The sequence below is a fragment of the Athene cunicularia genome (assembly GCF_003259725.1).
Source record: "Athene cunicularia isolate RWA chromosome 2 unlocalized genomic scaffold, athCun1 chr2_part1, whole genome shotgun sequence".
NCBI classification, from domain to species: Eukaryota; Metazoa; Chordata; class Aves; order Strigiformes; family Strigidae; genus Athene; species Athene cunicularia.
The window spans coordinates 59,123,163-59,140,940 of NW_020799095.1; the positions used below are offsets into that span (position 1 = coordinate 59,123,163).

At 42.8% G+C, this 17,778-nt stretch overlaps 1 protein-coding gene and 1 long non-coding RNA gene across 3 annotated transcripts in view; one reads left to right on the forward strand and one right to left on the reverse strand.

The window, feature by feature from the left end:
- The first annotated feature begins 4,381 nt into the window (after positions 1 to 4,381).
- The window catches only part of ADTRP (androgen dependent TFPI regulating protein), a 32,885-nt gene continuing 19,488 nt past the window's right edge, over positions 4,382 to 17,778 (forward strand). For both annotated transcript variants that reach the window (XM_026843319.1, XM_026843320.1), the window contains exons 1-3: positions 4,382 to 4,743; positions 12,137 to 12,271; positions 13,735 to 13,836. In XM_026843319.1, the coding sequence (XP_026699120.1) occupies positions 4,591 to 4,743; positions 12,137 to 12,271; positions 13,735 to 13,836 (390 nt within the window). In that variant the 5' untranslated portion in view covers positions 4,382 to 4,590. The remainder of the gene's footprint in view (positions 4,744 to 12,136; positions 12,272 to 13,734; positions 13,837 to 17,778) is intronic.
- On the reverse strand, positions 11,551 to 17,417 carry LOC113477162. The gene is made up of 3 exons (XR_003397851.1): positions 17,038 to 17,417; positions 13,341 to 13,436; positions 11,551 to 11,620 (listed from the first exon to the last, which is right to left on the reverse strand). It is a non-coding gene; the product is annotated as an uncharacterized LOC113477162 (long non-coding RNA).

Below are 17,778 nucleotides of genomic sequence, written 5' to 3' on the forward strand. Positions count from 1 at the left end.
GCAATATTCACCTTGCCAAAAAAGAAGACACAACTGGGGTTTGGTGATAGGGCAAACAATTACTAATTTCCACTACAAGTTGGAGAGAATGATATAGGCAAGCATTTTTCCAATCAAATGTTTCTTAATTTCAGTATACCTACTTTTAGAACCCAAGTTGTTAGCTGAAAAGGTTTTGTTTTGATTAATGTCATCATTTTCATCCATTTAAGAGAGTCAGAAATGTCAAATCATTGTTACACAGGAAGTTTTGCTTCTGGATCAAAGTGACATTTCATTTAGCAATCTGAATAAACATATAGTTTAAATGCCAATAGAGCTCCATGGGAGGGAGAAGCTCCCAAATCCGAGGGAGCGCTTCCAACTACTGAATCCAATTTCTGCTTGTAGGCTAGTTACCACTTCGGGACTGAAAAATTCCTCTGGATTTGGGCATTTTGGAACAACTTTTTAAAAACAACTCAGAACAAATGTATCGAGATGAGATAAACCCCTGTTCTCCTTAAAAATATACATTTTTTAAAAAAATCTCACACAAGATAAAGAGGAGAAGCCTATGCAAGAGGATGCAGAAACTGCCATCCAACTCTAACTTCTCTGTTTGCCATACACAGCAAGTAGATGTGGCAACTTTGACCATTCTTAGACTTTTAGTGAAATATCTCAGGATATTTATATCAATCTTCATTAGTTGTCACTATTGCTGCTGTGTCACCGGGCAAGGCCCTCAGCTTTTATTAGCAGTTAAAACATTTTTACACTTGTCGCTCACACAGCTGTGAAAGAAGAGCTAGAAAACTCAAGACCCCTTGAAGCTACTAAAGCCCAAGACAAATAGAACCAGAGAGAATTAAATCTTGTCAGTTACTCTAACCACATGATTTGGGGAGCTTGCCTCAGGATTTGAGGATGCCTGGAGCAGACTATGCCAGGCTTGCAATTTTGTCAATTATATTTCATTTCATACACCAAGGCCATCACAGAGCGAATCGTTATTACAGACGTCCCCAGGGACATAGAGCTCAGGCAGCTTTGCTCTACATGCTAAAAAGCTTTCTTGGCTAATGCTTATCAGAAAATGTTTCTTCCACACAGACCCCTGCATTACCTGCAGCTAAACCAGAACATAGCAGCGATGGAGTCTGTTAGCCCTAGACATGCTCACATAACACATAGAGGAGAGGATGTTGTACAAGAACAGCCCCAGGCCCCACTTTCAAGGAATGCCGCCCTTAAGGCAACCTAGCTTAGAATAACAGTAAATTAAATTACAAAATCCACACATAAAAGATCTGCATTGAGGATAAAAATAGGTATCAGAAAGCTAGAAAAAAAATGTACTTACCCAGCTCCTTACATTTTCTTCACCCTAAAAACCACTTCTGACGGAGGCAAGTCCCAGTCATATATCAGTCCCTTTTTCTTAAATCACGCCTAGAAAGAGCACTAGACACAAAACCACAGTTTTGCTTTTCAGATGCCCAAACCTTTCCTAGGGCTTTGTTTGGCTTTGAATCCTTTCCTCTCACCTGGCCTTAACTGTTGTCACCTGCCAGTGATTTCCTGCCTTGCTCTTGCTTGTTTTGCTATCACTGGATATCCCCGACAGAGAGGAAACCTTGCCAGTGCAAAAATACTGAAGAATATTTGAAAGGCGCCTTACTGGTCCCTAAACAAATTGTCAGCTCATGAAGAAGCAGGAGTATTTGTTTCTATCTGCCTTATTAGCAACAGGCTGAGGTGGTAACTAAACACTGTATGGTAAATGTGGATTTAGAGGGAACTGCTTGATAGCCTGGAAATACCATGTGGAGACACACAGTGACTTCACAGTCACGTTCATCTAAGATATTACCAGTTTACACTGTTTGCTGTCATCTCTGTAGCTGAACCATACTAATACTACAAGTGAGTCAAGTCCATTTTGGTGCAAAATCAGGCAAGCTGGCCTAACTCTCTCCTGTTAGGACATGAGCAGAGGTAATTTTGTGTATGCAAGGTGATTTACAGCTCCAGTTACTTGCTACTATTCTTCAGCTGAACCATGTTGATGGACTAACTGGGAGCTCCCAGTTTGCTTCAGTACAGTCAGATGAACCTCTGAAGCAGATTGGGAGCATTGGCAGTATGCGTGAATGTGGCTCAGCTCACCTCAGCTCAGGGGAGCAGCAGATGTGAGCTGGGGTGTGGTACCAAGCAGAACTAAACTCTCCCGCTAAGTCTGCAGCAGCACATCTGCCCGCGCCCCATTGTGCTCCTTCTTTCTTCCTTCTCTCCACTGCCTGCAAAAAAGACTTGGCCTGAATTTCCTATTCCACTGAACCTCTAGTAGATGTTCACACCCATGGAGAGTCAGCAAAAGATACGACCTTGCCAGTGTATTTGCTCGCTGCATCACACTGGCAGTAACCTCAGAAAGACTCCATGAAGTGTGGGGTGTCAGACTTCAGAGCCTATCTGTGCCGTGTTTCTACACCTGAACTTCACCCCTTAGCTAGGCTGAAGGATATGTATCTTGCTTCTTGTATATGGGAAAACAAAGCAGATGGTCTCAGTCTGTGGGACAGGTGTCCACATCAGAAAACTGTCACCGTACTTGACACCTTCCCAGCCATACTGGCCAAGATTCTCCAGAAAAAAAAAAAACACATACCCTGCCATTTTACATACATTTACATTCATTAGCATGCGTTCGGGCACCTACTGAGCAGAAGCACATGCCTTTAAAGTTGCACTATAGCAAAACCTCAGAAAGACTGGTGTGAAGATAACTTGTTAAGTGCTTACTGCCTGGTGCCTTTGATATGCAAATCACTAATAAAAAGGGCCCTTCCATGCCTCAGTCCTATTCTGTTCCTGCCTTTTGTCCTAGGGATGAGTCTTAACAAGGAGGAGCAGAAGCAGCAGCTCATGACAGCACTGCCCCTCTCCAGAAAGTCTGTAAAGACAATTGAAAACTCTTTTCTGCTGGGTTTCCTAGGAAAAGACCAGTGACATTGTCAGAGTCCAAAAGTTTCCCGTTTCTTTTCCTTTTTTTTTTTTTTTTTTTTTTAACAAAAGGATCTACATCTTTATTTTCCTAAATGAAGCTGAAATATTTCATAGGGATTGTGATAGCTGGAACACCTGGGGAATCTGGATATGGGTAATCTGAATTAGGGGAGAAGTCAGTGAAACACAGGAGGATGTTGAAGCGCCTTAGTGCAAGGGCTGTTTCCCAACGTGCATGCACGTTTCTGTCTGAGTTCATAGGAAATCATCCCACATGGAGCCTTACGTCCTGTACCAGGGGGAAAAAAAATGCAGGAGAAAAACCAAAACACAGCAGATTGCTCAACGCTGCCTGTAGGCCAGTTAGAAGGGCAAAAAACTCCCATCCAGTAATGCAGTCTGCTTGGCCAAAGCGCAGCCCTGCCCATGGGGGCACCCATGGGGGTGAGAAGAGCACCCCGTCGCCTTGTCCTGTGTAGGGAGGGTGCGGGTGCGGGCTGGGGCGCAGCACCCTTTCCCCACCAAGACCCTGTGAAACACTCAGGTGGCAGTTACTGCTGACAGCACTGCAATTACGGAGACTCGGGCCCAAATAGGAAACGCCACCTGTATTTTCCAGTGCTAATTAGGGCTGCTTGGAGAGGCAGGAGGGGAGGGAAAAATGAGCACTTCTACGGGAACTTTTTTGATCGCTTCATTTTAAGGTCATTGCATGAGTACCGGTTCTTCTCTTGTTTACCCCAGCCCTGACGGTGGGATAATGTTGCGCCGGGGAAGGGGAAGAGGGTCTGTCTGAAGGTGAATGGCAGCAAATAAAGAAGCAGGTAGGCGAGATGCCGTGCTTAGGGGTCTTTGCCCCATGTCTCCATCCCTGCCAGAGGTTCAAAGCAGCTCAGAGTTTGTCCAACCTGCTGTACATGGTTGTGACGGATCCCAGCTGTGCAGAGCAACATAAAGGCAGCAGAGCCTTCTCCCGCAAAAAAAAAATGTCAACGCTCGCATGGATTTTCAATCCCAAGGACGTTTGCCTCCGAATTCTCTCAGCTTCCTTGCCACCTCCATAGCCTATCGACAAATCAACTTGGTTTTTCTTTCACAGACCATTATGCTTCTCACTTCTTCTTTTGACACAAGGAAAACAGTCTCAGAGGCTTCCCAAGCTGAACTGGAGACATGGCTGTGCCCATAGCTACAAGAGGGGAAAACCCTACTTGTTTTCACTTGCTACCCAAAGAACAACAGCCCATTACACAAAATCAGCAGCAAAGCTCCCCCCACTTTTGCAAAAAGAAAAAACAACGAAAACCTTATGTAAATCTGCAACTAATCTTCGCTAATCTCGAGCAAGGCATTTAAATCCAGGGAATAAGCTTATTCTTCTTGCCCACCCCCAGCCTATCTGTACAGTGAAAAGGGAAACAAACAGAAGCAAAGTTCACAGCCTTGTGAATATTCCTTTTGACCAGAGCAAAGTGGCAATGTGTCCTGAGTCTGCTCCAAAGTAAAGCCTCCTGCCCTGCCACTTCCCATGCACAGCGACCGAGGGCCTTAAGAGGAAAGCTGCTTTTGGATGGTTTTTCACTTGCGTTTAATTAAAGCATGGAAATCTCTACTCTCGCAACATATCATTGCCTTGCTTTTGTCTGGTATTTTTTCATAGCCTATTCAATCACACACGTAAGAACAGAAGAGAGGCCATCTGAAGTGTTCCTTTACGGTGGGCAGTGGAAATATTTGACAGTCCTCAATCTGGTAAGCAAATCGTGTTGTACAGTGATACCAATATGTCTATTTGTTTGTCTGCCATCTGTGCCTCAAGACATATGCAGCTGGTATAGTTGCTGCTGTAAACTGCTTCCTTTAAGGGTTTATACCCCAAAGAAAACTAAGTAGGGATCCATGCTTGTGCTGTGAAAGGTGTCGAAGAAAGAATATTGGCTAGTTTGCTGCTTGGCTTTCAGAAAGTACTTTGAAGCTAGCTGCTTCCTTGTAAAAGAGACAAGCTATCTGTGAGGAGAGGGACAGAAAGGTAAGGTAGGTCCAGCCAGGACACGTGCAAGTTTGATGAATGTTATCTCACCCTTAATTCAGTACACATTATAATGATGCTTAGCATTTTACTTCAGTTTTTTTTAATAGGCTTTATGTCCTGTAAATCACAGAAAAGATAAACCAAAGCATAGCGTGGTGCTAATTTAGCCATTCAGAATACATGCTTAGTCTGACAATCAGTTGAGAGCACAAGAGAAATTCCAGACTGCCGAGAGTGGTGCTTGTGACATTATTACGTGTGTTTTAACGGTGCTATCAATGGCTTGCTGCATTTCCTAAAAGTACACAGAAAATCGTAGACCATAATGTGTTCTGGTTCTCCTAACACACTAACATTTCACAAGATGGAAATGAAAATGAAAGCAGGTGAGATACATTAGGGGAGAAGGCTTGTTCACGGTCCACGTGGTTCATCAGTGACTTGTGGCAGTGGTGGCAGTGGGGTGGAAAGACCGGGCATATGGAGAGGGTTCCTACAAGGCACAAATTTCAGGGACACTTGCTAATCTGAAGGATGACCGCAGTGACCTCCGTGGCCTTTCAATTCATTCTGTGCAACCACCAGAGTTCAGTATCAGTGGGAGGTCTGGCTTGGGATATGTTTGTCTCTATTTTTTACTCTTCAGAAGGAGACACCTCATGGTGGTTCAATGGAAGCCTAAAGGCTCCCCAGCTCCGAGTAGGGCCTTTGAAGACCCCCAGGGCATTGGGAAATTCAGATCCTTTCCAACATCAACCATTCTGTGACTGTGAAATATTTGCAACAAGAGGTGGTGAGGTGGCTACAACAGTCTTCAGAGAGCCACAATGCCCTTAGTAGCCAATCCAGCTGTGCAAGTATGAGGGCACATATATCACTGCAGTCAGGTTGGCACATGTATGGTTTGTTGCTATGTTGTCTTTGTATCATCTGCGCTTTTTGTGACATTTTAAAAAATAATTTTTCTGAAATGCCAGTGATCAAATGGTGAGGATTCAACAACCTTAAGGATATTCACTTCGTCCTGCTGGGACATATGTCAGTAGACTAAAACACCACCAGTCAAGTCCCAGGCAAGGAACTGTGTGCCAAGCTCCTTTGCTTTTTTTTTTTCTTTTTTTTTTTTGGGGGGTGGGGTGGGGCGGAACTGGCCCCAGTAAAGTATTAGCCATACTTTCAGGCAAAACAGCATCTCCACCCCCATCCCCTGGCACCATTATAAAAAGGTCTGTCATCCAGTATATGACACATCTAAAGCATGAGCTCAAGAGGAGAAAGCAAGTAACGAGTCTCCCAGTATTTTGAGATATAGAAATACTCACTGAAATTATCATCCGGCTTCCCTTAGTGACCAGTAGTGGATGATCAGGGAAAGGCTGCACAAGACAGCACGTCTAAGCATAAAATGAGCTTTCCATGGTTCTACCCTCACACTGGCATACCCACTTACCCAGCCAGAAGATAAATCCAGGCCAAGGTAGCTAATATCCATTCAAAGCCTTCTCTTCAACTATCTAAAGGAAAAACATACCTGTTTATACTTCTGGTACCTTCCCCATCCTGTGGCAATGAGTGCTACAAGGCAAGTGTGCCTTGAGTGAAAAAGCAGTTCATTTTCTTGGTGTAAACCTTCTTCCTGACAACTGAATTGGATGTGTCTCTACATCTGTGTTATAATTTAATCGTCACTGTTCACTTTTTCTTTGCAACTCATTAGAGACCTCTACCAGATTTTCCCCTCAGTTATTCTTTTCTGCAAGCTGGAAGCCCGAGCCTTTTTCATCTCTCTTCACAAAGGGCTGCTTCTTTCATTAAAGCATCCTTGTCGCACTTTGCAGTAGTTTTTCTAGTTTCAGAAAGGGGTAAGTAGGGCAGGCTGCAGTGGTCGAGCTATGAGCACAGCATGGATTTATACAGTGGCCTGAAGGTGTTTCCTTGTCTGTTGTTTATTTCTTCTTAACAATTCTTAACTCTCTAGTTTTCTTTTTTGATTGCTGGTAAGCAAGGAGCTAGGAATTTGAGAGCTGTCCACAGTGTGTCCAACACTTCTTTCCTGGATGGTGGTAGTTAATTTAGAACCCACTGTTGAAAACTATATAATTGAAGTTGCTTTTTTTCTGAAATGCATACCATTGCATTTACCAACACTGATCTTCATCTGCTATTTGATGTGTCAGGCACTCAGTATCCTGAGATTCTTTGGCAATTTTGTGGTCAGGCTTCGCTTTGACAGAAATAAAAAAAAAAAAAAAAAAGAAAAAAAAATTTACAAAGCTTTACCACCTCAGTGTTTGCTCCCTTTCCCGGCTCATTTATGGATCTGCTGAACAGCTCAGGTCTCATTAAATTTCTGGGGCCCTTGCTTCACTTCTCTAGTCCTTTGTCTCCCATCTTTTAACCACTTATTGATCTGATCCTGACACTAAAATGGAGTTATCAGCCAGCAGGGAGATGGTTTGGGCTGAAGATGTTGCCTATGGCTGACACAGAAAATGTGGCAATGAGGCAGGGTGTGCAAAATTACTCCTTCATGGCCACTAGTCCTTCCTCTACAGAGATGTGTTTTTTTTCAAGAAAGGATTGCCAAAAAGGGAGAGGGGCCCAGGGAGAGAAATGTCCTCATCCCCCCTTCTCCCATTGATCTGGACAGTGTTAGTATCTCCAGGTGGCAAAAGATTCCTAAGCTACTGTATAAAAGAGGAAGAGGGTGAGAAGACAATATAGCCCAGGGGGCCATGAAGATCCCTGTGGGGCTCTACAGCACCTGGAAGAGTCATTCCCTGGTTTGGCATTAAACCACTTCACTCCTGAGGGACATCAAGGAAGAAGAGGTGGCTGTCAACCACAGATGTCCATCAGGTGCGCACCCAATGCATTACATTTCAGTGCCTTTAGAATTAGTCCCAGGAAATGCCTTGGGATGCCGGGAGGTACGGTCCTGGGGAAGAAGAGCAAGGAAAAGCTTCCTGCTGGCTGTGCTGGTTCAGTGGAGATGCCGTGCTGGGCAGGGCTGGGCTGTCTTGGAGGTTTTCCCAGAGCCAGGCACACAGAGTGCTTGTCCATCTCTTCTGCCCGTCTCCTACCAGACTTCAATTGCCTGGCTTCTGGCACCGGCTGGATGAATCACTTAGAAATTTTCCCCCCAAAATTCCTCTTAGCTCTCTGGAATTGCATTTAAAAATTTCCTTCTGCAGAAAGCTGCCGTGGCCAGTTTGCTCTGATCCCAAATAGAAGTACTGGGAAATGTGACATTTTCCAGGGGTCGAAATGCAGCTTGACTCCTAGCTCTGATGGAGGGATGCTGGAAGAATTTCTTCTAGATATGACCCTCCTTTTAGCAACTCATTCAATTCTTCAGTAGTCATGCTGCTCTCCCAAGAGAGCTACAGCTCTGACGTTACTTCAGATTCATTTATCTAGTTAATGATCATAGCAATCAAGATTCAGAAAGGAAATATTTTTGTAGGGGAAAAAAAAAAGATAAGTGGGTTTTGTATCAAAGGAGTTCATTGACCGATTACTGAACAAGCAGAAATGGCAGATAAAAACAGTATTGTATTCATTTGTCTGTGACACAAAACAGTACAAGCTGAATCATTCATTGCCTGAAATATCTGAGCTCATAAAAATCTGCTCGCTGCTGTAAATCTATTGGTAAATCATTGCATAAGGAGCACACTGCACCTTTAAAAACTATTAATTGCATTCCTGCCTCATTTTATTCCTTACACTCTTTTGCATCTCATAATTTAAGTACTTTTCAATTTTCCTGAAAGCTGTTTTTTATTTATTTCAAAATAGGCCCAGCATTTAGTATACATATTTGCCAGGTCACTATCATGTGAATGGATGTGTGTCTACACTAAATATTTACTGTTATGTCTAATAGCCTACTCAGAATATTGGATTTATCCCCCCTTAAGGGCAGAGCTTGGAACCCGATTTATTTGTAGCAGTTGGAGATTTCAGTATACACATGGCTAGATCCTATATGCAAAAGTAAATCATGTCAGGTTAATTAAATAGAAACACCCTTTTGATCACTGTAGCATATAAAAATTAAGGTTTGTCTTTGTCACTATGACTCTCATTTTGGAAAATCAATCTGGCTGAATTAAGCATTTCTACAGCACCTAGTGCCATGGAGCTCTGAGGGGTCTAGAGAAGAAAGCAGCATCTCTCAAACAGGAATAATCATATCCATATTCTCCTCTTTGGGTTAATCATTAGCTTTCTGAATGCTTCCAGTCTTCCTTCTGTTTGTGTGGGAATACTTTAGGGGATCCTCTTTATTTACAGCCAGTGGATTTATATTCCATGAGTGGCTGCAATGGATTTGTGAGTGCCAGCACTGCTGTTTGGGAAATTCACAGGACATCTGGAATGATTTGATACTTTCATGTAATTTTTTTTTTTTAATGTCAACATTTTCTAATTAGAGAAGGGCTGCGAGATTTGGATGCACCTTTCTTACAGGAATATGCCTGGAAGAGCATGGGTTTGGTGCTCTGACTCAAGTCTACCGGTGGTGCAGCCTGCCAAACTGAGAGTTACTAGGGATGGTTCTAGCTAGAATCAATTTTCTGGTTTGAAAATTACTTGCATATTCTTCCATTGCTTCTGGAAACATAGAGTGATCACAAACTGACTGAAACACCTTTGAACCCACAGTGATGGACAAGGGTAGAGCTATGAGCAGCACAGAAAACAAGCTCCTGAGACTGAGTTCAAACTGCTTCAGGAGTTGCTCTCCATGTTTAGCGAGAGAAATGGGTCAGGTTACACATTCGGATAAGCATTTTCCATACGGAAGATAACATTGTCCTCCCCTGCATATGACAGAATATTTACCAGGCTGAGAATGTGGTTGTTTTGGGACTGTTTCTTTTCAGAAATGTTTGTTTTAGTTAATTTTGAAGGGGGTAAGAAGCAGCCTATCCCTGTCCCATGATTAATGTAAGGCTGACCATGAACAAGATAATAATATCCCCATCCTCTGGGAACCAGGCCTCTCCCTAACTGCTTTATTGGCAATTAGTCACCATGTGTCACCAGACTGTCACCACCCTCATGTTCATTTTTCATGCTTTTTACAGAAAGTTACTGCTGACTCTACGGGGTGTAACAAGAGCTTCTGTTTATTACTAGGCTTTTCTTAGCTCTTCAGGGACTTGGTTTTGGTGTCCTGGTGAGGCCAAGGACTGGGGCAGGCGTTTGGGTTGAGTATGTGCTTGGGTTTAAGTACACTGTGCCCCAGTATGGACTTTCTGAACGAGACCTGTGACTTGAAGGGCTGAATCCCTACTGACTGAAATTGTGCCTGCAGCTACAGAGGCTAATTGTGGTAATGGGAGAGAGAGCGAGAGAGAAAACCACATTTAAAAGAGCTGGTTTGGGTGCCTCAGAATTGAACAAAACCATATGTGACTTCTGATGAAGCTGCTTGGGGTTTTTATGTAAAAATGTGGCTGTTCCCCCCTCACTCTGAAAGGAAACATGGGGCTTTGCAGCTGTACTGGGTGGTGCACTATCTCTGATACCTCATCCTGGGTGCCCCTGGGCCAGCTACCCAGCCTGCATCAGCAGCTCCCTACCTTCACCACTGTGGGTCTGCGCAGGGAGGGGAGATGCTCCCCCAGTGGCACCTGGCTTACAGTCTGCCGCAGCAACCAGCTGGACTGTGGAAAAGATAGGGAAGGTAGGATGTATCTTTTCCTTTTACTGGGAAGCCACAAAATGCATCCGTTGGGATCGCTGCGGATAACTGCAAGGACACTCTCTGGTCATGCAAACTATAGTTATTTTGCTCCCTGGGAAGACTCAGTCTCTGCAAACTAAATCTTGCAGAGACCCTTGTTTGACAATGGACATGGTGAAATCATAGCCTCCTCCTTCCCACAGATATTTTGATAATAAAAGAATTTCTGATGGAAAAGCACTGCACTAATTCTGTCCCCTCCCAAGCGCCACCCTTCTCGGCTCCTTCAGAAACTGATGAAGTAACCAGCCACAGCTTCAGACACTTTGCTGTAAATAAATATCTGATTCAGAGTAAGATCATGGCAAAAGAGATCTCATCCTGAAAGCTGTGACACAGCCTCTTTCCATTTCAGCATTGCTTGCTGGCCCAGTGTTTGCAGTAAGCTGCATTTCCCACATTGCATCACTCTGGGACAACTGAGCCTTAAAAAGAAGAGGCCTTCAGTTTCCTTAACAGAACTGGACTCAGTGCTGAATGCAAGGTAGTGGAAGAAGTATTTTTCTGCTTGACTTTGTGCATCTGACAAATCTGATTCAGCTTGATCCGCTGTGTAGCATTAGGAGAGAAAACGAAGTAATCAGAAAAACAATAGTGGCTTAAACCATAGTATTGTGACAATCTCACACACAATTCCTCCTAGCACCCTCTCCAAACAACCCCACCATCATTACTTGTAAATTATTTAAAGAAAGAAAAAAGAACCCAAAACACAACCCATCCCCCCACGCCCAACTCCAAAATTCATTAGTTATAAATAGTTTAACTTAGTTTTAGTTAGCGAAGTCCGGTTCTCTGCTTCTAAGCACTTCAAATCCTTTCCTGAATCCCTCTGAGTTCTACAAAAGAGGCTCTGGTTTTGATAACTTCTGCACCCAGTTCTCATGTTATAGCATTTTGAGCTACTTGAGACAGATTGACTGCACTGTGAGTCCCTGGAAAGGAGGCCCTGTCTTGGCTATGCGGTGAGAGAAGCTATCTAGCAGTTGCTTTACAGGAAACATTTCCTGGCGTATTTTGTTCTCCCCTACTCCTGCTCAGATACATGAAGGTAACAATTAACATAGGAAGAGTGAAGGAGCCGGCTTTCAACATGTCCTTCCACCTCTCCCATCTGAATCACATCACACATCTCTGTTTAGTCTATTAAACGAGGTACTGTTAAAGTTATCTCCCGAACAACTTTATTTAATCAGTTTCAGTTAGTAAAAAAGATTTAGCCAACAGCTATTTCCCTTAACATAGGCTTGCAGCTCATGAACAAAACAGCTCCCTGAAGAGCAAGAACAGAGTTCACTGAGGAATGTGCTAATTAAAGCTGGATGAGTTTCCCTCATTAGGTGTAATTACTTTAGGTTTTGCAGGCTATCTTCTATGGGGTGTCCTTCCTGGCTGATGTGTTGAGACTAATTAAGAAACTGCGATGTGCTAAATGCATAATTTCCAGCAGAGACCTTCTTTTCAGTGTCCTGGCTTTCCCCGTGTCCACAGTAAGTAACCTCTGTACGTAAAAATAATGTTTGCATCAATGATTATGGGTGTATAGCATAACATGCACATGTATAAAATAGATAAGAACTATAGGGTTTTTTTTCACCATTTAAATATTGATTTGGACCATTCAGAAGAAACAGTGCTGACCTTGTCATGGTTGAAAGTAAAGCCTCTTGCACAAACTTTAGGGTTGCTGTCCCTGAGTGAACAGATTGATCCCAGAGGGTGAATGAGGTGTAATCTCTCTGTTAATCTCATGGTCCAAATAGGTGTGGATTTATTGATTTAAGGCATTTCTCCAAAGGGCAGCATGGGCCAGGAGGACATGAGAGGGTAACTAAGAGGCAGTAAAATCTTACATCTCCTTCTCTGACTTCAGCATGGCCTTGAATAAGCACTGGAGAGAAACAGATTCACAGGACAATAATTATAGTCATAGCTGACATCAGATTCACCACAGATCACCTACTCCCTCACAGACGATGCTGTTTATCAAAATACTGTTTATCTGGTGCTGTGGGCTGGATGGGAACCGATGGGTTACTTATACACGTAGGTACCACTCTTCCTGAGTGAAGCCCTCAGCTATCTCTGAATCTCAAAGGACTGAGCAGCACTGCTTAAATCTGGTCCACAAGCAGCTCACCCAGCTGTCTCACTAAAAAAGTCCTGCCAGGGATGGAGACAGAGACTGGCTAATTCATCTCCCTGGCACAGCAGAATTCACGATCCTGCTGGCATAACTCCCAAGCAGCCTCACTGTGCCCGCAGGATGGAGGCACAGGGTAATGTCATTCTGCCAGCATCTCACAGCCTGATGTCCAGCCCCAGGAACACAAAGCGTGTTCAGATACAAAGCCATGCAAAAAAAAAAAAAATGCAAATCAGCTTCCAGGTTATCAGTAACCGATACCAGCGTTCCTTTCCTCCAGTTAAGTTCTCCCACTGTAAATCCTCCTCTGTTGGGAAAGAAATGGGTGCCCACAGTGCAGCTTGCACCTGCAGTTCAGGAATTAGGTTTATGAATTGTGAAGATAAGGGTAAATTTTATGTGAACTGTCTTACCAAGGTCTGTTTTTACTTTGTTACTGAGCAGAACAAATTCTGTGGCTCGACAGCCAATCCCTTGAGGAGAACTTGTGGACTATCAAAAGATCCCATCTGCAAAGGAAAAAAAAAAAAAAAAAAAGTTTAAAGCTAATCTGGTATTCCACAGAAAATGACAGCGTTGGCAGTTTATAAAGGAGGTTTTTCTTGCAGTATCAACACAGAACACTGCACCTCAGAGTAAATTCCTTTCTTTATGTTGTAACGTGAGATATGTGAGTTTATCTGGCAATATCACCGTTTTTCATGTAGGAGATGTTTTGCCTTCTCCGAAATGAAAGCACTAGCCAAATCCTATCGATTATGTTTGTCTTTCATTCTGAAATTTATTTAATTTATATTTTGGTTCCAGTTTGTGTCTATATCCTTTTGGACACTGTATACCTACAATCGAGAGCTGGTTTACCCCAAAAGCCTTGATGGAATCATCCCGCTCTGGTTAAATCACGCTATGGTGAGTAAGAAACACCCCTGCCTCTTGCAGAGAAGACAGACTTTGCGTCTGTCCCATCATTGTATTGTGTCGCTTTCCAGAAGAGCTTCACAGCTTCTTCTTTCTCACCTCCTCCTTCCTACTTATCTGAATCTGATGTTGAGCTGTACACAGCAAACAGATGCATGTGCTTGAAGTCACCTCAAGAAGCCTTTTAGCAAACAAGGAATGTCAGTGAATTGGTGCTTGTTGAACTTCAAGTCAATGAAATGATGTGTAGTCATAAGGAAAAAAAAGTCTCAGTTATTGTAGCTCAAAAAGCGGTTTCTGCAAACAGAAGTCTATGAAATACAAAATGGCTGGGAGTATAACAAAGCAGTTCTTAATTTTTAAAAAAGGTGAAAGAACCAAAGAACATCTGACAGCTCTACAGCTAATAAGCTAATGTGTGCGCAGCTTTGAATAGCTGAATTGCAATGATTGTTTACAGATTTTTCTATAAATACTTTCCAGATTTCTCCTTCATTTGCTCTGGCTGTTTTTATGATGTGTTGAATAATCACATATTTCTCATCAGTCAAGTGTAAGGAGCCTGACAGTAACATGGAAACCGTGGGTGGATTGTAAGGTCAGGGAGGCCTCGTGGGGCTAATGGAAAGGGGGAGAGAAGGGAGAGGTTCAGTGCTAGTCTGAATCAGAGAAGCCAAAAAGTATGAAATAATCGCACAGAAGACTCATTTCTCTCCAAATTTAATTTCTTAAGTACAACGCTTTGCAACCCGCTGCAGCAGTTTCCGATGCATGTTGAAGGTAAATATAGAGGATTCGGGGTTTCTGGCTGAGGACACTTGCTAAAGGTTTTGAGCAGCCACTTGATTTAGACAGGCGTATTCAGATACGTGTCCCTGCAATCCAAACACACACATGCATGTCCGCATTACTGATATCCGAGTGATAAACTGCAGCCATTGTGCACTTTTAACCTTATCACCTGCTCTCTGCCCACCAATTCATCTTCACCAGGGCTGTCCATACCTCCACACAGAAACAAATGGGCACTGCTCTCTCTCAAAACCGTCGTCCAACTAAAAGAAAGATTCCTTGAGTTCCCAGCATTATGCCAGTTTCAGGTCTGGGCTTTGGTATGGGCAACTGGTTGGTGGTTAAAATCTTCACGGTAGGGTAGGTGCTGGGGAAGAGGAGGGCACAGGGTGGAGCTGAGAGGAGATGGGCTTTGCTGCTGGATTTAATCCCAGTGCACAGCTGAGAATTTGGCCTTTCCATTTGCATGTTTGTTTATGACACGGGAAGGTTGAGAGGTGCTAGAATGTACATTTTCATGTGCAAGAACTCTTTGCAGGAATCCCTCAAACATATTCGTTATAACTTCTTTCTTACCCTACCTACATCTACATTTCATAACAGAGTCAGTCTGACAACAACAAAAAGCTTTTCCATTTCAGAAATGTCAAAAACAGGTGTTAAAAAAGGAAAACAATTCTTCCTCAAAATTATTTTGACGAGAGAGAAACTTCACATAAAGCAAACCTCTATCACAACCTAGTATTTTATTTCTAAGCTCTTAATACACTGCAGACATCTTGTGCTTGACAGTTCCTGGGTGGGAAATCTTCCTTGCAGTCACCGTTGAGCGTAAAACATCTGCCACCAGTGTAGACATTGACAATCCCTACATTTTGGGACACCTTCCAACAGGTGCCTTCAGGCTTAGCTGAGGCATTTCTTTCTTCCAACACAAAATATCCAGTGGGTTGGATATTTCCCTTCCTTCCAACCTGCTAGGAAGATCCGGGCAGCTACTGACACTTTAAGGGACAATCTCCAAGTTCTGATTGCCAAGAAGACACTTTTTCTTTGGGTTCTTTTCCTTGCACATTGCTATACTTCATGGCTCTGAGATTACAGACATTTCATGGCAGATTGAGGCAGCATCTAGCTGGCTTTGGTGGAAAAAGACATCAGTGTATCAGTAGTAGACGTCAGTGCCATATCATTTGCAGTGGGAGTAATTTTTTTTATCTCTGTCTATTTTAATGGTGTAAATAGGGAAAGCATATGTTGTTATGTAAGTGAAGAGTGAACCTAAAAAATAATCATGCAAAAACACTTCAGGAATACCAAGCTCCCTGAGTTCGTGGTGATGCTGCAGCACCTTCCCTGCAAAAATGAATTAGCCATTTATTTTTCTCACATTTACTGCTCTTACAGTGGGAAAGTGTCGTTGCCCACCTGGTAGCCCAGAGTCATAGAGAGAGCACTACATTTTAGGCATGTTTTTGTACTCTGAGCAGAAACATTTGCTGTTTTGCAGAAAGGATGGCTAATGCAGAAAGAAGTCTGTCTAATATTTGAAGGAAGCCAAATACTCCAGACTACCTGGGTTTCTCTCATTGCTGAGTTTAACCCAAGGGCTGTGCCTCAGTTTCCACTTCTGTTTGATTGCTATAATTATGTTTTGCTATCTTTACACAAGGCTTTGAGCTTCATGGATGAAAAAAAACCCCAAACTTACTTACATCTCAAGGACAATTATTTTATTTGAACAGATTTTTTTTTAAGTGGAAGATGGCTGAGACAAAAGATACACTGGCCAATTCGTCAAGTGAAACTGTTTATTTCTATCCCCGTCATCTCTTTTCAAGCAACACCTGGATACTCTCCAGAAGGCGACTAACTGCTGGAGACAGCTTGGATTAAATCATATGCATGTATTATTCAACTTAACGGCAGTAGAAGGGAACACTACATTTTGAAGGGGCTGACAGAATTGAAGGCTAAACAAAGTGGGACAATGGTGGGTCAGAAGAGACCACTCAGAAGCATTTTTATCTATAACAAAAGAAAAGATACACATGAACATTGACCAGATGCGTTCACAAAAATGGTAATGGTACAATTGCCTTTTTACAAAGGAGGTTTATATCTTCAGTCTGTAAGGCACAGTTCTTGCAAACCACATATTTTGTAAAAAGCACGATTTCTTTATTTTTAGGTTGCAGCTTAGTTTAGCCATCTCTTTCCGTAATTTATTCTGTAGCTGTGTTAACCTCTCACCTTGACAAAAATCAGCATTTTAGCGTCCTGGGCACTTCACTGACACATAGTTATGACCTGTGCATGTTCTGAAGGCCTTGTAACCTAAATAACTAAGAATAAAAAAGGAGGGATGGTAAATGGAGGCACAGAAGAAAAATTACTTACCTGGCAGACTTTCAGCAAAGATGACAACAGACCCCCACATGGCCTGAGCTGCTCAAGCTCCTCTGCACTTTGCTCTGATGTAGCCAAGTAGTATCTGAATGTAAAAAGAAAATGTAAGGAAGTGAAAGAACAACCTGGGTGCATACAAGTAATTCTCCTTCACCGAATCAAGCCATCAATGCCCTGACAGCAAGAATACCAGCAAGACTTGCCATGTCACCTCTCATCTTAGAACTTCTTGGTATCTACAAGTTGCTTGTGTTCTGCCCACCTAGCTAAACCATTACCCTCCTCAGTGTGGACACAACTACATCAACAAAAATGTTATTTTTGATCAGTATGATTTACTTTCATCTGGGAAAAAAAAAAAAAAAAAGTTGTATGAGCACAGCACAAGTTATTCTTACTCTTATGTGAGGGCATTTATGTGAAGGATTGTGTCTGCCTACAGCTATTTTAGGAAGCTGCTGCAACACTAACCAGTCAAGGGAGTGCAAAATTTGTGTGTGGAGCAGAACCCGCTTGTCCAGGCCACTCTGACTGGACTCCTGCTCTGGGTGTGTACACAAGAACCACCTCAAGTTCATCTTTAACCATCTTAAAGGATTCTCCTTGCAACTGGTATTTAATGATTAATAATTCTTGCATATTTACACAAGAGAGAAACATTTCCATTTGTTTGCATTTCACAGTATCTCAATTTTAAGCTGTCTGGCAACTGTGGACATTCATAGGCTTCCA